Source organism: Aulonocara stuartgranti (genome assembly GCF_965226115.1).
Source record: "Aulonocara stuartgranti genome assembly, chromosome: 9".
In the NCBI taxonomy this organism is placed as follows: Eukaryota; Metazoa; Chordata; class Actinopteri; order Cichliformes; family Cichlidae; genus Aulonocara; species Aulonocara stuartgranti.
The window spans coordinates 6,110,750-6,133,143 of record NC_138960.1 but is presented as its reverse complement, the minus strand read 5'-3'; the positions used below and the strand labels follow the sequence as shown (position 1 = coordinate 6,133,143).

Below are 22,394 nucleotides of genomic sequence, written 5' to 3'. Positions count from 1 at the left end.
TCTCTGATGTATATGCTATCAGATATCTTAATCTTAAGTAATGCTTGAGCAAGGGGGGAGAGACTGAAGATCCTATCACAGAAGATTTTTTAGATTACTGAAGATCTGCTCTGCACCATACACACCCACTAGCTATACACACACATACAAACGCACAACCACACACACACACACATAATTCCACTTAGAATAGGACTAGGCTCACATAGCCATTGTGGAGTCTTTGTAAAGAGATGACATGAGAACACAGGGGAAGCTGAATGCTGACTGTGGCCTCAGTTCTGATAGCATTGTGATGAGAGAGGGGCAGAGCAGGAAAGGGCTGCTTACTGAAGAAGAAAAAAGAGAAAGGATGAATGTAAAGAAAGCTTTATACTAACACTATGAATGCATACAACTCTAAAGGTCTACAACCTTTGAAATCCCCTTTCTAGCCATCTGATTTCAAAGATTCTTAGATATCAAAATGACAATATTGGTTATACCGCTATTGTCAGAGGACTGTGGGGAAAAATGAGGATGAATGGAAAGAGCAGCTGTGACTTACAAGTCTTCACCAAATTCAAAACTGACCATTACATGGTCAAAGTATAACATATCAAAGCTGCTGATATGCTCCAATCAAAATGAATTAAAATTCTCTAAAATGCTCTGACTTGATTACAAATGTACAGCCCTATATCATAAACCCATTTGGCTAGTATCCCCAACAGCCTTAACCTTAGAAGTATAGACTCAACAAGACCTCTAATGGTGTCTAAACAAAAGAAAGAAAAAAACAACGATGCAAATGACCAACATATAAAATATCTATTTAGTTTTGCTAAAAGCTTATTTGGTTAAATTTTACACACAAAATTGTGAGGTTTCTATTTCCAAGGTAAAAGACTGGGTTTGGATCTACAGTTGCCCCTTGAGCTACAGACAATACTACAGACTTGCACGTTCCTGATGTGCTTGTGTGTTGTAGCAAAGACAAATTTGACAGCCTCTGTGACCTGCCAGTGGCGGACAGAGTGGAACAGTGTGTGTGTGTTTGAGAGAGTGTCCAGGAGAAAACAGTTTAAGAGGCTCCTGAATGACATAGGCCTCCCAAATGAGATTATATGTTATTGTGAGTGCGAGGACCTGGCTGTAATTCAGTTTGAAGAGAACATCAGGCCTGCATTAAACTGGAAAAGTTCAAACTCTGCAATATGGGCCAATAAGGAAGCGCTAAGGCGTTTGGTAGGGCATAAAAGCAGAAGAGAAAAATAACACCAATAAAGCATAAACATTTTTTCCCAACACCACTGACTGGAATATGTGCAGAACTTATCTTATTGCTTAATTTGTCTTAACCACATACAAGGAATCTTGTATAATTACACTTTAATAAATATATAAATGAATAATTATTTTATGAATAAAAAAATAATCTAATGGACACTCATTCAAAATTAAAAACCTGATGAAAAAACAAGCCCTTCAGAATTAAATGGAGACTTAAATCTCTATTTATTTCTATTTAAATAAATTTTCAATAAAATTTGATATTAAGCAAATGACTACGATCTCTACTCTTTAGAATATTTATTAAAATGTTGTTTTTAAATACACGTAACTTTATAATACTTAATATAATTAAATCTTATTTATAAACTACCAAATCACATTGACAGTCATCTCAAGGCGCTTTATATTTTAAGGTCTAAATCCTATAGTAACACAGAGAAACCCAAACAATCAAAGCAAGTACTATAGCGACAGTGGAAAGAAAAAACTCCCTTTTAAGAAGAAGAAACCTCCAGCAGAACCAGGCTCGGGGAGCGGTGGCCATGACCACTTGCGGATGAGAGGAGGGAGACAAAACAAAAGACATGCTATGGAAGAGAGCCAGATACTAGTAATAACTCAGAATTAAATGCAGTTAAGATACTGGGCTGAGTTTCTGGTTCCCACTCCTCAGCCTATACATCTGGTAGTGACTGGAAATCCAGCTCTTTTAAGAGAAGCAGATCTGATGGGTCAGCTCACTAAAAAGAGCTGGCTCTTTTGACCCCGAGAAGTGAATTTATTACCAAAAGTAAAGTAGAATTATCTATAAAATAAATGACTAATGAGCACAAAATATATTATATAAAATGTTTATTATTTATATGGCTTATTTTACTCAACATGAAAAAAATGTTATAAAATTATTTTTAATAATGAAATACAAAAACTACAAACCATCTCAATTTGACAAAAAGATCCAATCTCCGATTATATGTTGATATTTAAATTATTTTAAAGCAGCATAAAGGTAACAGCTTTTGCTTGTCTTTACTGAAGATTGGCATAAAAAAATAAACAAGTGGCTTAGCTCTTAGGGGATGATCCTGTTTCTCCTATTTCTTTTTATTTGGCCTTTTTTGGAGAAGACTCGTTGGGGGAATGGAAATTTTACTGTGTTTCATGCTGTCACCTATTTTCTCACCTTCCCAACTTGTCTTTGTAACAGCTGTTCTCTGTCTCTTTTTCACTCTCCCTCTCTTACTTGTCTCCCTCCTTCCTGCTTCACTGTGTGCATGTGTGTGTGCTGGGTCTGTAACCCCGACCTTCCTCTTCCTGCTTTGTGTGTACCAATAACCGTTTGGAGCACACACTCATACGGCCCCGCATATCACATAGATGACCCATCACCGGTGACTTGAACAGGAAAAAAAAAACAAGAAAAAGAAAGAGAAAGACAAGCATCTCCAGCAAGAACCAGACACCTGGTACTCAATAGCCTCAAAAACTGCAGTACTTTAGGACCAGTTCTAGCACCCAGCTTTTGCTGGGTGTTAACCTTGGATTTCTGTTGATCCGGACTCATTCACTCCTCAAGGAGGCACTTGGCTGGACACTCACCTCTCATACTCACCTGCCTGATAACCCTCTTTTTGGTTTAGAGTTCTCCCTGGGACCATGCTAGCGACTAACTCCTGTCAAGTAAGGCAGTTCTTTGAACCTTCAAACATATCAGAGATTTTATTGTGCTGCAACTCTGCCTCAGTCCCTTCTGCTCTTAAGGACTATTCTGTAGGATTGTGGACCCTAAGCTGCCTGTCTGTTCCAGTTCAGCCCTATCTGTTGAATAATTTCCAAATAGAACCCTCTGCTGTGCTAATAAAGTCTATGAATGACCAGTTGCTGTCTCCTGGGTTCTTCTTGATATCCACTTGGTAACTTTGCCTCTTAAAGCCATGAAATCACCTTTATTCTTCAACATAGATTACCTGTATTCTCTTAAAGCAGTCTTCAGGAATAGAAATCTCCAGGCTTCTTGAAGGACATTCAAAAGCTCTTGCTTTGATGTTTGCTGTATTTTGTTACATTCTCTGTCAAGACAATCCTACACTGCTTCAAAAATATAGAGGTCTGGAATCTTGGGAGGTGGACGAGCTGGCCCTGATGAGAAGCATGAACAGAGACTTTGCCTCCTCCTGTGTCTTATGTTTTACGGAGTCGTGGCTCTTTGAGGACATCCCGGACTGCGCGCTCAAGTTGGAGGGTTTTCATCTGCTGTGCGCGTACGGGCAGGCCTCTCTCTCTGGTAAGACCACAGGTGGAGGCGTCTGCTTCTACATTAATAGTGGCTGGTGCACAGATATAACAGTGATTGCTCAGCACTGCTCTTCCTCTCTGGAATACCTTTTTATTCACTGAAAACCATTTTATTCTCCGCGGGAGTTTGCTTCATTCATCTTGGCCGCTGTTTACATCCCGCCAGATGCGGATGTGCAGGCAGCTCAGTGCGCACTCGCGGAGCAGATACTGCACATGGAGCGGACATTCCCGGACTCTCTCATTATTGCTCTTGGGGACTTTAACAAAGCCAATCTGAGCCATGAGCTTCCCAAATACAAGCAGTATATTAAATGCCCGACCAGAGAGGAGAGGATATTGGACCACTGTTACAGCACGATCAGCGGGGCCTATCACGCAGTGCCCCGCGCTTCACTCGGACTTTCTGACCACATCATGATCCACCTGATCCCCGCGTACAGACAGAGGCTGAAGCTCTCCAAACCGGTCGTGAGGACTAAAGAACTGTGAAGCAACGAGGCTGTGGAGGAGCTTCGCATGTGTTTGGAGTCTACAGACTGGGACACAATGAAGGCTGCTTCTAACAGTTTGGACGAGTTTACGGACACTGTCACCTCCTTTATCCACTTTTGCGAGGACAGCATTGTGCCATCACGCACCAGGGTCAGTTATAACAATGACAAACCCTGGTTTACTCCTAAACTCAAAAAGCTGTGGCTGGAAAAGAGAAAGGTGTTCAGAAGCGGAGACAGGGACTGCTACAGAGATGCCAAGTACAGGTTCACTAAAGAAGTGGACATTGCTAAACATCAGCACTCTGAGAAGATGCAGCAGCAGATCTCAGAGAATGACTCGGCCTCTGTGTGGAAAAGTTTTAGGAATATCACCAACTACAAGCTTAAAAGCCCCCACTCCACTGATGAATTGCTCTTGGCCAACACCCTTAACGACTTTTACGGCCGTTTTGACGAGCCATCAAGCAGCCTTCACACCTCCAATGGCCCCGACAATAGAGACACTTTGGACACTCATTCCCCCACCTCTCTTGGCTCCAGTCAGATGACCAGGGTTTCCTGATGGGACTGCCTGTCTACCCTGCGGCCATCTCGCTGTGCTGAGGAGCCTATGCAGGCGTATGGAGACAGCCATGTTCAGGTGAGGTGGGGAAGATTCGGAGCCTAGGCTCAGCTGTCCTCCAGCCGCCCTCCTCCCTCCTGACATCCTTTGAGTTGGGCCTAGTGGCCAGCACTGCTTGCAGGCTGTGTTCCCCTGGCATATTGCCCGCTTCGCCGGTTTCCGCACCAGTTGGACCTCGCTGTGTCTGATGCGTCAGCCAGTGAATGAGCGTTCTTTAGCCCGCAGCTATGGCTCCCTTTCTGGCGTTCCCCTTGCAGGGTTGCGTGGCCAGTAGGTACTCCACTCAGCGGCTCCTCTCACTCTTGGCATTCTAATGCTTTTTGTTGTTGTTGTGCTAAGCTAATAGGCAGAATGCTACCGGTATAGCTCGAAAGAATGTAGCATCATAGGCAGTGTAGTCCGTGCTGCAGGGAGAATGGACTGCCATACCCGTTATTTGTCTGTGAGCGCGAGGAGTGTATTTGAAATTGCTACACAGTGTTGGGAAGGTTACTTTTAAAATGTATTACACTACAGATTACAGAATACACGCCCCAAAATGTATTCTGTAACGTATTCCGTTACGTTACTCAATGACAGTAACGTATTCTGAATACTTTGGATTACTTAATATATTATCATGCTTTTTACAACAACGTGAATGTATTATTGCTGTGATTTATTACTGTTACTGAAGGTCCGCGGCTCCGAACCGTAGTAAAGGGACCTCTGGCTAATACGTTGGGCTCATAGCCGAAAACTAGCTTTACTTTGTTGTCTGGGTCAACTTTGCTAGCGAGAGACAGAGAGAGGCGTTGAAAGGCTGCTCCAACGGAACTTATTGTTTTCGGAGGAAAACACGAACACAGTGTACAGTCGAGTCTTAATAGCTTACTTACAACTGGGCTCGTCAGGCACTCTTCTTGGCTGCAGTGGTTATTATTATATTTACATGCTTCCAGCTCCCGTTTTTGCTCGATGACAGCTCATACTTCCTTTTTCTCCCTCCCTCGCTCACAGACAAATAACGGGTATGGCAGTCCATTCTCCCTGCAGCACGGACTACACTGCCTATGATGCTACATTCTTTCGAGCTATACCGGTAGCATTCTGCCTATTAGCTTAGCACAACAACAACAAAAAGGCCTCTCTCACCCAGGAAACACGCAGAGAGAGAGCGTCACCCTGTAACCATGGCGCTGCCGCCTGGAACAAAAGAACGTACAGTGGGGCAAAAAAGTATTTAGTCAGCCACCGATTGTGCAAGTTCCCCCACCTAAAATGATGACAGAGGTCAGTAATTTGCACCAGAGGTACACTTCAACTGTGAGAGACAGAATGTGAAAAAAAAAATCCATGAATTCACATGGTAGGATTTGTAAAGAATTTATTCGTAAATCAGGGTGGAAAATAAGTATTTGGTCACCTCAAACATGGAAAATCTCTGGCTCTCACAGACCTGTAACGTCTTCTGTAAGAAGCTTTTCTGTCCCCCACTCGTTACCTGTATGAATGGCACCTGTTTGAACTCATCATCTGTATAAAAGACACCTGTCCACAGCCTCAAACAGTCAGACTCCAAACTCCGCCATGGCCAAGACCAAAGAGCTTTCGAAGGACACCAGGAAAAGTATTGTAGACCTGCACCAGACTGGGAAGAGTGAATCTACAATAGGCAAGCAGCTTGGTGTGAAAAAATCAACTGTGGGAGCAATCATCAGAAAATGGAAGACATACAAGACCACTGATAATCTCCCTCGATCTGGGGCTCCACGCAAGATCTCATCCCGTGGGGTCAAAATGATCATGAGAACGGTGAGCAAAGATCCCAGAACCACACGGGGGGACCTGGTGAATGACCTGTAGAGAGCTGGGACCAAAGTAACAAAGGTCACCATCAGTAACACACTACAACAGCAGGGAATCAAATCCCGCAGTGCCAGACGTGTTCCGCTGCTGAAGCCAGTGCATGTCCAGGCCCGTCTGAAGTTTGCCAGAGAGCACATGGATGATACAGCAGAGGATTGGGAGAATGTCATGTGGTCAGATGAAACCAAAGTAGAACTTTTTGGTATAAACTCAACTCGTCGTGTTTGGAGGTAGAAGAATACTGAGTTGCATCCCAAGAACACCATACCTACTGTGAAGCATGGGGGTGGAAACATCATGCTATGGGGCTGTTTTTCTGCCAAGGGGACAGGACGACTGATCCGTGTTAAGGACAGAATGAATGGGGCCATGTATCGTGAGATTTTGAGCCAAAACCTCCTTCCATCAGTGAGAACTTTGAAGATGAAACGAGGCTGGGTCTTCCAACATGACAATGATCCAAAACACACCGCCCGGGCAACAAAGGAGTGGCTCCGTAAGAAGCATTTGAAAGTCCTGGAGTGGCCTAGCCAGTCTCCAGACCTCAACCCCATAGAAAATCTGTGGCGGGAGTTGAAAGTCCGTGTTGCTCGGCGACAGCCCCAAAACATCACTGCTCTCGAGAAGATCTGCATGGAGGAATGGGCCAAAATACCAGCTACTGTGTGTGCAAACCTGGTAAAGACCTATAGTAAACGTTTGACCTCTGTTATTGCCAACAAAGGTTATGTTACAAAGTATTGAGTTGTGTTTTTGTTATTGACCAAATACTTATTTTCCACCCTGATTTACGAATAAATTCTTTACAAATCCTACCATGTGGATTCATGGATTTTTTTTTCACATTCTGTCTCTCACAGTTGAAGTGTACCTCTGGTGCAAATTACTGACCTCTGTCATCATTTTAGGTGGGGGAACTTGCACAATCGGTGGCTGACTAAATACTTTTTTGCCCCACTGTAGCTGTCAAACAAAACCCAAACAGGCCTGATCCGCCACAATATGAAACAGGGAAGTACCGCCGTGTAATCCATTTATTTCAACAAAGTAACTGTATTCTAAATACCACCTTTATAAACGGTAACTGTAACGGAATACAGTTACTCATATTTTGTATTTTAAATACGTAACGGCGGTACATGTATTCCGTTACTCCCCAACACTGTTAATGGGTCAAGTAGTTCTGTCTTACTTCTTGGTCTTGTTCAGTTTGGGTTCTTCAAAGCAGTTGAAGACTAAGCCAGTTTGACATAGTTTCCTCTGAGTAGGTGATGCTGAGATGTGTCTGTTGCTTAAACTACTTGATGTGGGTTCTAATTTGAGCTCTTTGTGCCTGATTAATGTGATTGGGCTTCTTCACTTTGTCTTCCTTTCCAGGTGACATCTACATGAAAGGCACTGGATTTTAAATTGTGTTTTTATGGGTTTTCTGATTGCACTAGAAGAAACCATTTACATTTCTTTAAATATTTGGAATTAAATTGCCCCTTTCTTTTCTTGCTGTCTTATTGTAAACTCTTCTGCAATAACTTTTAGTAAGATAGCTTTTAGTTGAGGAGGAAGCGTCTGTGATCCACGAATTTTAAGACTATCTCAGTCTTGCACTGGAGAGGGAGAGATACAGTGTGTGTGTGTGTGTGTGTGTGTGTGTGTGTGTGCATATATGTGTGTGTGTGTGCCTCAGGTCTCTCCAATAACCAGCACAATCTTTGAAGAAAGACTTAAACAAGTTTCAAGACTCTCCAAAATCTGTGCAGGTCTTTGAGGAGAGTCTGGACATTTGTTGCTGGCTACAAATTCAAATGGAAGCATACTGCTTTAAGAGCAATGACAGCCTCTTGAATATCAACATCTGTGCTATTTTTAATTGACAACAACACAATACATAACTTACAAGTATGCATAAGAAATAAAATATATAAAATAATTAATCTATTATTTTTTTCCATTCTACTTAAATCTTTATACTAATAGCCAGGGGGCATAAGCAGGGCTTAATTTTACATATAGTTCTGCGTATAACTTATCTATTACATGTAAATTGGTGGTTGCGTAGTGGGCGAATATTACTGGCATGCAGACAGGACTAAACCACCAAACTATTCAGTACACAATCTGCTTTTCATCCTAAACTGCAACCACCTTTTCTTCTTAATTCTGCTACAGGAAAAAGAAAAAAATGTAGCTTTATCCATCTATTAACCAGTATGTCTTATGTTATTTAATGCCATTATTGTTCAGTAGCTTTTTCATAGTCTTCAGGTAGTCAGCATCTGGGCCATCACTGAAAGAATACAGATTAGAAATTAAAAAATTAAATTAAAAAATAATTGTCATCACACACACACACACACTCCCATGTAGATGTAAAGACAGAAAATTGGGACTAAATAATATATTTAAAGCTACCTATTAAATCAGTAACTTTAACAGTAGTGTTCTTTCAGTGATCTAATTTTATGAGTTCAGTTCAATTCAGTTTTATTTATACAGCACCAAATCACAACAACAGTCGCCTCAAGGTGCTTTATATTGTAAGGTACAATAATACATACAGAGAAAAACCCGACAATCATATGACCCCCTATGAGCAAGCACTTTGGCGACAGTGGGAAGAATAAAACTCCCTTTTAACAGGATGAAACCTCCAGCAGAACCAGGCTGAGGAAGGAGTGGTCATCTGCCATCTGTCTAGACATTTCAGTTTCTAACACACAATTGTAAATGTGTTTGTGTTTGTTTGTTTGCTTGCTTGCTCATTTGACTTCAAGTCAAGTCAGTTTATTTCTAAGCACATTTAAAATCAAGGCTTAACCAAAGTGCTGCACAATTAAAAGGGATAAGCATTAGGCCTTTCAAACCAAGTCTGCTATAGTATACTCACAATATGTTTCCACCTTCTGACTGTATTTTTAGTGGAATGGAACTTGTAGTGATCACGTCCTCTCCATCTCCATTTGTGGTTATTCTAAACAGAAGCTTCTGATTGAATGCCTTTTCCAGCAGAGCAAGAACCTTCTTGCCTTCAAGGTTGTTGGGCAGGTAAGCACAGAGTACTTCCCCAGCATAATGCTGGCCAGGGTGAGGGTGCATCTCCTATAGGAAGATATGTTTAGTGCATAAATAGACATTCATTAAACCATGTGCTTAAGTCTAACCACACTGTACTTAAGTCATCATATTTTAAAGAGTTAATTAAATATATAAAACTGTAATTAATAACTATTAACAAAACTATTTAGATTTTTGTTTAGTACTTTGCTTATTCTTTATTAAAAATATTTTTAGCCTAAGCAAGAGTTCTGAGGTTTTATTTAATAGCAGGCTATAAAGCCCACAGGTAAAATATGCACATTAACTAAGGCGAGATTTTAATTTAATTTAAAAATAGACTCTGACTTGATTGACTCAGAGGAATTCTGTTTCCCCATTCCAGAACACCCGATCAGGTTAAGTTCAGCAAATTGTGAGTACGTTCACCCTGAGCTAAGCGTGTGCACTCTTTCATCATCACAGAACAAATTCTGATATATGTATTGACACCATGTCTACTGTGGTGATTTATCCAACTCACATTTTTGTTAGATAAAGTCGGAATGCTAATTTTGAATGTAATTATCTAGCTGTAACCTGAGAGAGGCAAAAACGAAAAAAGGAAAAGAAAAAAATGAAGAGAAAAATTGTTCATATTAAGCAGTTTACTGATGGACCTGTGATATTAGTTATCTAGACAGCAACACACTGCAGAGTGGTCAAGTGTGGTTTTTTTTTATTTTGGTTTGGTTTTCTTTTGCTTTTCTGGTGGTTGCTAAATCAGTTGTTAGCTAAATCTATTTCCTGTTACACCTCAGAAATACCAGAAAACCCCTGCCCAGTCCTCAAAAAAAAAAAAATATTGGGAGATACAAAATTAAGATTAACTTAATGATAGGATGAATGATAGGAAGAGTATACAGAAACTTTACCACATGATTTATCAGAGGAACGGGGTCACTAGTATATTGATAAAATGACTGTTGATAGTAGTAGAATGTGCACAGTTTATCTAAGACTCAGTCAAATGTTGCAAAATTGATCAAATTGTGCTCCTCAAAGCCCCCCAAAATACTTAAAAGCTACTCAAGAGTTTAAATATCCTTCTGGAGATTCCTTACTTGTGGTTCCTAGAGTATTTAAAACTAAAATGGGAGACCTTCCGCTTTCAGACGCCTCTTCTGTGGAACCAGTTCCCAGTTTAGATTTGGGAGACAGATGCACTCAGCTGCATTGTGGAGAGCACACTGACTACCTGCATCACTGCATGGTACGACAGCACTACTGCTATGGACCACAAACGCCTGCATAGAGTGATAACAACTGCGGAGAAGATCACCAGGACCCTGCTGCCCTCTCTGAAGAGCATCTACCATCGCCAAGTGCAGAGGAGAGCTGCCTCCATCCTCAAAGACCCCACACACCCACAACACAAACTGTTCACACTTCTGCCCTCAGGAGAAAGGTTTAGAAGTGTGAAATCCAGAACATCTCAACTCAACAACTCCTTCTTCCCCACTGCTATCAGAGTCTTGAACAGCTGATCTATTTTAACAGTAATAATAATTTTAGCACATCAGGTCATCTCACATATCAAACCAGCAGATTAAGCTCATAGCTCTTTTGCACATAAATCTATTTAATACTCTAAATTTTTTTGTCTCCATTTATTTATTCATGCTATTTGTATTTATCTATTTATAATGGGGCAGAATGACAAAAGCGAAGCTGCCATATCACACCATCGGCCCCTCTGACCATCACCAGTAGGCGGTAGATGAAGTGTCTTGCCCAAGGACACAACGACCAAGACAGACAGAGGTAGGGATCAAACCGGCAACCTTCCGGTTACAAGATGAGCTTCCCAACCCCCCTGAACCACGGTATATATGCACAGGAAATTCAAAAGTGTTAAATGTTTTGGTGTTAGTAGTTTTCTTGCAAAAGTAGAGTTAATTTTACTCTATGTAGAGTCACATTCTTTTAATGTAACTCTGAGGTGTAAAATGATAATAGTTAAAATCGAGTGTTAAAAATGAGCGTTTCTATGTCAAATCTGGAGGTGTTACAATGGAAACATTAACTCTTGATCTTTTAACTCTGAACTCCTACAGGGGCTATGACACCAATAGAGTAAATTCACTAGTGATGGGGTTTCCGGCTCTTTTTAGAGATCCGGCTCTTTCGGTTTGGCTCACTAAAAAGAACCGGCTCTTTCGGCTCCGAACCGGCTCTTCAGGTTGTTTTGTTGCTTTAATTAATTTATTATTAACAATAGTATAAAATTATGCACAAAAGGAATTACCAACGTAAAAAAAAGTGGTTTTATTTATATATGTTTATATATAAATATATGCGGTGGCCCCTAGAGACAAAACACGTACAAACTCCAAAACACATTTCTAGCATGAACTGAACTTCCAAAGCAGAGCTACTAGATCACTTAAATTACACAATTGAAAGCATGTGTGTATTGTTTGTGTATTTATACACAGGCACTCATATATATTCAAATAATTAAAAAAAAATTCATTTACCTGTTACTACCACACACCAAATCCGGTCGTTGGTACTTGCTGGCTTGTGTAGCCACTAGGTAACAAAAGCTCAACACTGCGCCTAGCATCCTCTCTCTAGGGGCCACCGTAAATATACTTTTATTTATTTACTCCACATAAAATGTAATAAATAAATCATATAATACAAAAATCTGATATTCACATTTCAACTTTTAACTATTTAAATTTTCAGCTTTTTCCTTTTACAAATTTAAAGTGAAACAACACAAAACACTGCAAACCACAACACAATTAAATATAAATTATAATATGAAAACAAAAAGAAGATGCATATTCTCTGTCATATGGTCCTATACCTTTCTAATGTGACGTTGTTGTCCCTGGCTCTCTTTCTCTCTCTCTCCCTCTGGCTCTGTTCCTGTGCTACTGAGTGTAACTACCGCCCCTCCCCCCTCTGCCCAGCATAAAGCACAAGGCTCGCGTGCAGAGTGAAGCGGAAAAAAAGTGCGAGAGAGAGGGTGAGAGAAAGGAAAAAAAAAAAACCCACGTGGCAGCTCGCGATAAGGAGCCGGCTCGCGTCGTTCACGTCAAAGAGTCGGCTCTAAGAGCCATTTCGTTCGCGAACGACCCATCACTAAAATTCACAGACTCCGCCCCCAGCACCATAGGCTCCAATCGAAGCTGAAGTGAAGCCGTTTCAGAACATTGCTCTACATATTTGAGTTGTTTGCCAAGTCATTTTTTCAAAGACTGTTTCAATTATTATTATTAGCTTTTACTTCTGTGGCTCTTTGGAGTTGAGACAAAGCTGTGTGAAAGGCATTAGCCATGTTGCTCGGTGATAGCATAATATTCTGTTTTAGCTAGCTGAAAGGTATTGTTTGCAGGCAAATACCACAGCCTTGAAAAAAAGCTTGCATGTGAATTTTCAGTCACATTTTTGGTCAAACACACCTAAAACAATGTCTAGAATGTGAAATGTTGGTATAATGGTGCTACTTGAAGCCTGAAAATGATCTCCCATAAAAAAAAAACGAGCAGACAGCAGTAGCAGATGTCCTGACTGGGTTCTACGTTAGCATTTAAATCCCTCCAGAGTTTTGTGCACACGGTTTAGGTAAAAATGAAAAAGGTTGAGGTTTTACATTTAGTTCAGTATTACCTGTTTCCATCTTCACATAGGATATGTGAAGATGGAATATGGGGGAGAGCAGAAGTGCGTTGAAGGTCCACAAAGTGATGAATGAAGGACATGCATATTGTATTGAAGAAATAAGTGATGAGAATGCTGTTATTTGCATTTACCAGCTCACCTATGTCAGACCTTTTGATAAACAAAATTCTAATGAAAGTGAGAACATGTACACTGTTACATCTTTCAGAAAATGTTTTGAAATTGTGGTGCACAGTTCAGAATAAATGTTTTTCAAAAACCATTGCGTCTTTTTAGTAAATGTTTATTTCCAAAAGAAATTTCTAGAAGTTCAGAACAGGAAAATTCCTGCTTTTTAGAATTAATCAGAAGATAACTCTTACGTAGTTAAACTAAAATACTCTTTGAGAGTTAATATATAAACACTTAACACCTAGTTAGCATTAGTAAGTATTAAATTATCAACTCCAGACAGATTTGGTGTTTAACACTTAATCAGAGTTAACGTACCAACTCTCCAAAAAGAGTTAAATTAACACTCTCTGATGTGGACCCATATAGTATAGACACTTTAATAGTGTTGAAATCAAATCTGACAGTGTTAATTTGGACATGCTGGATTTGCAGTGTGCATTTAGTGAGTGTTGTTTACAAATCAAAGTATGTGCTGCTCCTTTTTTTTTCTGTTTTCGTTTTCTATTTCCATCTACCGTGACTCACTAACCTGACCAACCAGTTCACCAGTTTCTTTCTGATAAGAATGCGGTGTATATGCTCTTACTCTTGTTCAAATAAAAGAATAGTTAGTGTTTCTCTTTCTTTTTGAACAATATTTAAAAAATATCTTTTGAACCGTCAATTTAGGGTTGTGCCACATAGTCTTCTTATGTTTAATGTGCTGTACATCTGCGGTCCCCAACCCCTGGGCCTCAGACCAGTACTGGTCCGTGAGTCATTTGGTACCGGGCCGCGAGAGTTGAGGCTCATGTGTGATTTTCAGGGTTTTTATCGGTTTTCAGCGTTATTTCGTTATCATTTTTATCGTTAACTCGGTTTTCCTGGGTCTTTTCACGCATGTTATGAATAAATCTTCTTTTTTTCGGTACCGGTACTAGTTTTATTTTGTTGTGTTTATCCGCGACACCTTAAAGGCCAGTCCGTGAAAATATTGTCGGGCATAAACCGGTCCATGGCGCAAAAAAGGTTGGGGACGTTGTGTTTTTTATCATTTTAAACAATGTTATTGACCTAGTGAGAGAGTTAATCAGAAGTGTTTGACTGTTTCTTTTTTTTATTATTATTGTTATTATTATTATTATTAATAATATTAATAATATAATTGACTTTAGCATACAGACTGAAGAAGCCTGGAGTGAAATTACCAACCTTGAAAGTAGTGGATGCCTTGCTCAACCTCATTAGCTATTTCAAATATTAGGTATTAGTACATATTAGCTATACCACATATAGTTGTCAGCAGATCCACTAAGCTCACCGTCTGTTTTCCTTCCAGGAATGAGAAGTTAATCTTCAGGGTATTATCATTAGGAAATCCAGCTAGGCCTCTGTTGATAACTTCCCAGGTCATTTTACCATCTGGTTGGCACCCACTTAGTGTACTGAACTTCCCATTTGCCTGTTCAGTAGCTGGACAGACAGAAGCAGATTTTCAGTGGAATTATCTACTAGTAAATAAGAAATTGTATCAGGCATTCAGAAATAGGTGTGTGTATTTTTGAAGGACCTTGTTCAACAAGCGATGGAGGACCCTGTCCATCGAGATAGCGATTACAGTAAAGCTTGTCACTGCTCTGGTTAGAACCCATACTGTAAAGACAAGGGAAACAGTATGAATTAGCACTTTATCTAGAATAAATCGCGATGTTGGTAAATGTCTTATAAGAAAAAGGTTTTACCGTTCAAAAAAAATCAAGACAATTGTAAAACTGAAACAAATGAACAATGGAGTTCCAAGAGGAAGAGAGATTTTTATACATAGTTTAAGATTTGTGTTTAAATTTACTATCATGCTTAAATTCATTTTATAGATCTTCATTACTCGTCATAACCGCAGCTAGCTGTAGATGATGGACTGTGTATTCTTGCAGATGTCCACTCACACAAGAGGATTTCTGTAGACTGATTAGCACAGTTTGATGGTGTGTCAAGGCTGTAAATCACAAAACCCTCTAAAAACATTGAGCTCACAGGACATGCTTAGAGTCCCCTGAATAAAGGTGTGAATGGTTGTGAAATGGCTGTGTACAAATGTCTAAATTTGATGGCAGAAGATACATCCTTAACACATCGTATGTCGCTGCTTATTAGGGAAAAGTATTTTATGGCCCTCAAACACAAGAACTTCCTCTCATGTACTTCAAGTCCTAAAAAAACCAAAAGATTTGATAGCTGGCTTGTAACTTCAAATAAACATTTAAATGTGTCCGATGTTATTTTTAAATAATCTTTTATACTGCCATATACACCACATTGACTAGGTATATCTGAGTAGAGCAGGTGAACCTACCGAGTGCTGAAAATAAAGTTTGTACGTTTAGCCAGTCATAATGTCTTTGGTTTTGCTGCCTAGCATTTTGCCTGTTCTGTTCTTCAATCAGCTTGTTTTAATTCAGAACAAAAAGAAAATGTTTACAACACAACACAACATACATTAGTGGGTGAGTTCAAACTGACTAATAACTTAAAATTCCAATGATTACAGTAAATGTTAATTATTGATGAGTGCTATTCATACTCTTCTCAGTACCTGCTGAAAGGCTGTTATCCACACTGCAGAAAATTTTCTTGGTTTCTCCTGTAGTAACTAAAAGATCTTGGAGTTCCAGGCATTCGTTAGCTCATGAGGATATGAAAAGTGCACCAAATCAAAGACAGAAACAAGGGAAAAATAAGGTGGGTGTGTCCAGTTAATGGGTTGTGGTTTAAGGGCTGAATGATCTGCTCAACTGGTCTAGCAAGTTTGGTAATCATGGTAGTGTGTGTGTGTGTGTGTGTGTGTGTCGGTGTGTGTGGCAGAAGCAAGCAAGAAAAACAGTTTCACAGTAGTTTTATGTATGATCATAAGGATAACAATTTATTTGTGTTGTCTTTTATATTTTTATATATTTCATTGAATACAACCCCAATTCCAAAAATGTTTGGATGTTTTTTTTAAACACTTTAAAATAGAGCACCCACAATTGTCATTGTAAATGTACGGCACAATTGTGGGTGCTCCACACCAACTGTGTAGAAATAAAATATAAATAGTACAACAGCAGGAATAAATAAACATGAGAGATATATACAATTAAGAGGAATATATAAAAAACAACAGAAAAGGCAAACATTAGAGAACAGGCAGTTAAAAAGACTTGGTCAGAATAGAGTCCACATATAAGTAGTCTGAGGGATGAGGGTTATTTAGATCATGGCTCAGATTGGTGGGTGTGTCGTGAAATCAACAAGTCATGAACAGCTGTCATGGCTACTGAGGGGGAGTGAACTGTAGTGCTGGACTCAAAGAAGTCAATGTTTAGTGTGTTTATTTACATTGATTCACCAACAAAGTTATACCCAATGCATTAGAGGAAAATAGTTTCGACTTGATCCAGGGAATCCAAATACCTGGTTATCCAACAACAGAACACTCTCAAAACTCAGGGCGACTCATCACAGTCCAGGAAAGGGAATCCAGGGAAACTCTTTGCAGAGGGAAACACCAGGGTTTCACTAACTGTAGTTCAACACTACAGCAAAGAATGACAGCCAGTCACTACCTTAACTCGTGGCAGTTATGGGATCATTGGTGACAGGTGGGTGATGTGTTTCAAGCTAGAGTCCCACCCTCGCGCATAGACAACAACAACAACACAGACAGAGAAGAGAAGAGAAAAAACAAAGACAGAGAGACAGATAAAGTCAGTCGGAGAGGCCTTAGGGACCGTGATAGTCATTCATGCATGTGCCACGGTGTTTTAAGTTTAGCTTTAGCTACAGAAAGCAGTTGTTCAGTTTGGTAACTTGTATTCACATTTCTTCCAGAGAAGTGGAGGTGGCCATTAAATGTAAAATAACCGTTATAACACAGTGTTGTTATATTTAATTCGTCAACATTTAAACAGCAATGTTAATAGTCGGTTTATTTTTTATGTTTTTTTGCATATCAGAAAAGCACCGCAGCAATTTCCTAATGTTGTAAACCTGCTCAACATTTGGCAATAAACCCCTTTCTGATTCTGATTCTGATTCTGAAAATGGCATTTCAATTCACACAGATCAGCTTATTGATCTAGGTATTGACCTATATCAAATTATCTTTTGATGCATAATTAGAAATGTTAGTTTGTACCGACGTAGAAATAAAACTTTAAGAAAAAAAAAGTTAAACACAGTAATAAAGAGTAAAAATCTTGATCATCTTAAATAACTGCAACAACATAGGAGTAAAGAGGGCAAGCAGTTTGGCTTAACAAATGTGTGCCCTGCCTCCTATATGTGAGGAAGGTAAAAACCCAAAGGACAAAAGACACACTTCTTGATAAGAATGTAAAACATATTCTTTTAGCGTGTGCCAAAAGCTTTCTTTGTCCTTTGTCCCACAGATGTATTTTAGAGATATCCTTGAACATGGTTTACTCAGACTGAGTTGCAGGTCTGGGTTCCAGGCAAGAGGAAAGAAAAGATGGTGGTAAGTGGACTGGTTCTTATGTAGTGCTTTTCTATTCTAACTGAGCACTCAAAGTACTTTAATGCAACTTGTGCCATTTGTCCAGGCAAACAAACACTTTCTTCTATGCTTTGTTTAATGAGTAGGTGCTGTCTGTCTAACATTTACACATATTCACATTTCAATGGGTGCACGGATGAGAAACTTGGAGTTAATATCTTGCCCAAGGATATTTGGCATGCAGACTGGAGCAGCTAGGGATTAAGCCACCAACATTAGTAGGTGACCTGCTCTATCTATTCAGCTACAGCCACCCCAAGATAAGGAGTCAAAAATTAGTGAAAGGAGAAAACCCTGTGGACTTTGCCTTTTCCTGCTCCTTACATGTAATGATTGCCCCACTGATTGCCTATATAGTCATGACAAATAACTCTTTAAGAATAAAGCCTTTGTTTAAATTTTGGAATTTTTCCTGATCTCCTGCCTAAAGTCTTTGGTGCCAAACAGAAATTTTATTGAGGGTAGCACTTAATAAAAAAGTCTCATGCTTAACAAATAATTAGAAACAGATGAGTATTTGCATTCATTTCTCCAATCATTCTCCATTTGTGGAGAGATAATGCTTTTAGAAAAGGGCTGAAAACTCTCAGTACCGCAGAGGTACAATACTTACTAAAGCCAAGTTTGCTCAGCAAGATAAAGGCTTTCTCTTGGGGTTTGTTCAGCTCAACATTTGGATCAGTTAGACTCAGGTGTGATGTCCAGTATGTCCCTTTATCTGCTTTGTTTTGTTTGTGTTATTGACTTGTCAGTTTTGATCAGGCTGTGAGAAGTTTATCTATTACATGGCAACATTTACCACTGTGACTCAAAAAAGTTTTTATTTTTTGAGCCATTCATAGTTTGACTTTCTGACGCTTTGTGCATCACTTTCGTGCTGCATAATCCAAGTGTGCTTGAGCTTTAGGCCAGAACCTGAAGGCTGGACGTTTACTTTCAGAATTGGCTGCTAGAGACCAGAATTCCTGGTTCCATCCTGCTTTGATACAGCAAGTCATCCATGACCAGTCAAGTAAACCCAGATCATCATATTACTGCAACCATTTGTGTTGGTATGATGTTCTTTTTATAAAATGTTATCTTAGTTTTATGCCAGATGTAATGAGAGTCAACCCTTCCAACAAGTTCAGCTTTTGTCTTGTCAGTCCACAGAATGTTTTCCTTGGATCATCAGGTATGAAATCACCACCTACTGACCAATCAATTTTCCAAAAATGATGTCACCATTCCTTGAAAAACCCTCAGGCCTCTGCAGGGAAAGTAGGAAGGGTTGTTTTTTAATAGAGTCTAGTATTAGCAGTGTAGCAGTGTAAAAGGCATATGCAGATTAAAATGAACTATTAGAAAATTTTATACACCAAATTAATCCTGTCAAGCTTCTGGGTCGGTTCGACCCAGCATTTTGAGTTTATTATGTTTTAGTTTATCTCTTGAATGATCGTTGTGTTACCTTTGTGATTTGTGGGTTACTATTTAAGTTCCATGTTTCTGTTACTCGTGGTTAAGGATTTGTGTTCTCATGTTTTGTGTGAGTTTAGTTCTGTGTCCTGTCTGTGTCTTCGTGTAGTGATCGCTTGTTTCCTGTTTTATTGTGAAGGTCTGTCTCATGTGAGTGTGTTCAGTTTTACCTCTCGTCTCGTCGATTATTCCTAGCTGTGTCCACCACCTGTGTGTAATTCCCCTGTGTTTCTCTGTGTGTATTTAAGTCGTGTCCTCTGTCATTGTAGTTGCTGGTCCGTCTGTGTATCCACCATGTTTCATCCGTGTGTTCTCCCTGCTGTCCGTCGTCATTCTCCGCTGCTCATCCTCCTTCATGTTCATGTCCTGGTTTGTGTTCACTAGCTTAGTTGTTCTCAGTTTAGATAGCCTTCTGTTCTGTTTGCTGTTTGTCTATTTTTATTTTTGTGTTCAATAAACCACCTCACCTTCACGAGTGCCTGCGACTGGATCCTCCTTCAATATTTCCACACGGCTCACTCTACTCACCGTGACAAATCCATGTCCATTCTTTTGACAGTGGAATGCATAGTTTGTGTTTCGTTCTGTGGTTTCAGTAAGGTAGACATAGGCTGCACATATGAGTGCACATAATGTACATAAATAATTATGTATTTAAAAAGTTACCTGGAAAACCAAAATCCTGCTTTGTAGTACAGGCCTTTGGTCTGCACTCTTGTGTAAATGATGCTAACTAAATCTCTGAAGATTCCCTCACTTTTTCACTTAAAGTGTACATGTTTTAATGCTAACTTCACCCTGCTTAAAAAACTGTGATAGAATCAACAATGCCTATGAAGATGGATTTAGGAAGTACACATTTAAATAACATGTTTAACGCTTTCTTGTGCAGGTACAGAATATGGCATCACTTGTGAAAAACAAGGACAGCAAAACTAAAAAGCAGTTCCTCTGGGCTGCAACAATGAGTTTTGTGTTTAAAAAAAAAGAAAAGAAACAAGGATATGCTGTCCACTTTCACTCCCAGTATCTTAAGCAGTATATTGTTGCTAACTAGCTGAATTTAAAAACAGGAGAATCCATCTATTAGCTGTAATTTTGTGGTTTGTAAAGCACTTAACGAATGAGGACAATGTAGAGGAGAGTATACTTTTATCAGCCTTTGTGTTTTGCATTTGCTTTGTACAAGTCCCTTCTCAAAACTTACAGCAGACTCATTGGATTACTGTGATTGGCTAGAGTACCACAACATATCCGTGTCACTTCCAGAGCTTACCACCCGTTAAACACTCAAAATTGATATTAGACAATCAATTTTTTTCACATCACACGAGACGTGACGCAGCCTCAGAAAGCCCTAAAGTTAAGCATTCTTGAAAATCTGAAGGTTCCAGAACAACCTTGGTCCTCTCAGAGACAGTTAAAACATATCTGCCTCTTCATTTGAAATCCTTTGTTGTTGTGACACAAAATCCAAGCTTGTTTTTAGTGACCTCAGAGACGCTGAAACAGAGAAAGACAATCCCGCTTAAGCTAAGAGGGCGAGAGAGGTTTAAAAAAAAATAGGCTGGGGACAAGAGGGGGATCTCAGATGGGATCTCAGATGGGATAATTACCATGTGTCCCAAATCCTGCCTTACTCTCCCCTCTAATCCACACAGGAAGAGAAAACACAGAAAAGTCCAATTATGTTTTGAACTTGCCTTCCTTTTCTTCTCTCACCACCATTCTCTCCATATAGTGCTCACCATTAAAGGTGTAGTCAATCTGAATCAGTGCTAACTGTCATGGCTGTGTGAATATATTGTATATGTATTGTATTAAGTTATATTTTAATAGAGTAGTTAAAACTTTGTGAATTAAGCTGAACAAAATTATTTAAGGGGAGCATGGTGGCACAGTACATGGTGGGCCATTTATATGGATTCACCGTAATAACATGGGAATGGTTGGTGATATTAAAGTCCTGTTTGTGGCACATTAGTATATGTGAGGGGGCAAACTCCTCAAGATGGGTGGTGACCATGGTGGCCATTTAGAAGTTGGCCATCTTGGATACAACTTTTGGTTTTTCAATAGGAAGAGGGCCATGTGACACATCAAACTTATTGGTAATGTCACAAGAAAAACAATGGTGTGCTTGGTTTCAATGTAACTTTATTCTTTCATGAGTTATTTACAAGTTTCTGACCACTTATAAAATGTGTTCAATGTGCTGCCCATTGGGTTGGATTGTCAATGCAACCCTCTTCTCCCACTCTTCACACACTGATAGCAACACCGCAGGAGAAATGCCAGCACAGGCATCCAGTATCCGTAGTTTCAGGTGCTGCACATCTCGTATCTTCACACCATAGACAATTGTCTTCAGATGACCCCAAAGATAAAAGTCTAAGGGGGTCAGATTGGGAGACCTTGGGGACCATTCAACTGGCCCACGACAACCAATCCACTTTCCAGGAGACTGTTCATCTAGGAATGCTCGGACCTGGCACCCATAATGTGGTGGTGCACCATCTTGCTGGAAAAACTCAGGGAACGTGCCAGCTTCAGTGCACAAAGAGGGAAACACATCATCATGTAGCAACAGTGTTGGGGAGTAACGGAATACATGTACCGCTGTTACGTATTTAAAATACAAAATATGAGTAACTGTATTCCGTTACAGTTACCGTTTAAAAACTTGGTATTTAGAATACAGTTACTTTGTTGAAATAAAGGGATTACACTGCGGTATTTTCCTGTTTCATATTGTGGCGGGTCAGGACTGTTCGGGTTTTGTTTGACAGCTACGTTCTGTTGTTCCAGGCGGCAGCGTTACGGTAGCCATGGTTACAGGGTGACGCGCGCTCCCTCTGTGACTGCGTGTTTCCTGGGAGAGAGAGCACCTTTTTGTTGTTGTTGTTGTGCTAAGCTAATAGGCAGAATACTAAAGAATGTAGCCTCATGGGCAGTGTAGTCCGTG

At 39.8% G+C, this 22,394-nt stretch overlaps 2 protein-coding genes and 1 long non-coding RNA gene across 3 annotated transcripts in view; 1 reads left to right on the top strand and 2 right to left on the bottom strand.

Moving 5' to 3' along the window:
* The window catches only part of LOC309713922 (uncharacterized protein), a 253,893-nt gene that overhangs the window by 32,122 nt on the left and 199,377 nt on the right, over positions 1–22,394 (bottom strand). The window lies entirely within an intron of this gene.
* On the bottom strand, positions 8,376–16,159 carry dtx3la (deltex E3 ubiquitin ligase 3L a). The gene is made up of 5 exons (XM_082545853.1): positions 16,010–16,159; positions 14,987–15,069; positions 14,738–14,889; positions 9,422–9,633; positions 8,376–8,821 (listed from the first exon to the last, which is right to left on the bottom strand). Exons 2-5 carry the CDS (start codon positions 15,066–15,068, stop codon positions 8,755–8,757), a joined length of 513 nt encoding a protein of 170 aa, XP_082401979.1. The 5' UTR covers position 15,069; positions 16,010–16,159; the 3' UTR covers positions 8,376–8,754.
* On the top strand, positions 17,851–19,321 carry LOC309713929. Its single transcript, XR_014278750.1, has 3 exons — positions 17,851–17,932; positions 18,912–19,023; positions 19,117–19,321. It is a non-coding gene; the product is annotated as an uncharacterized lncRNA (long non-coding RNA).

Excerpts from the sequence above, each read along its gene's own strand:
- dtx3la (XM_082545853.1), bottom strand. The coding sequence starts at position 15,068 with ATGGGTTCTAACCAGAGCAGTGACAAGCTTTACTGTAATCGCTATCTC. Across the intron at positions 9,634-14,737 it reads TCCTGGAAGGAAAACAGACG|GAGATGCACCCTCACCCTGG; the intron begins GTGAGCTTAGTG and ends ATCTTCCTATAG. Across the intron at positions 8,822-9,421 it reads TCAGAAGGTGGAAACATATT|TGATGGCCCAGATGCTGACT; the intron begins GTGAGTATACTA and ends GTATTCTTTCAG.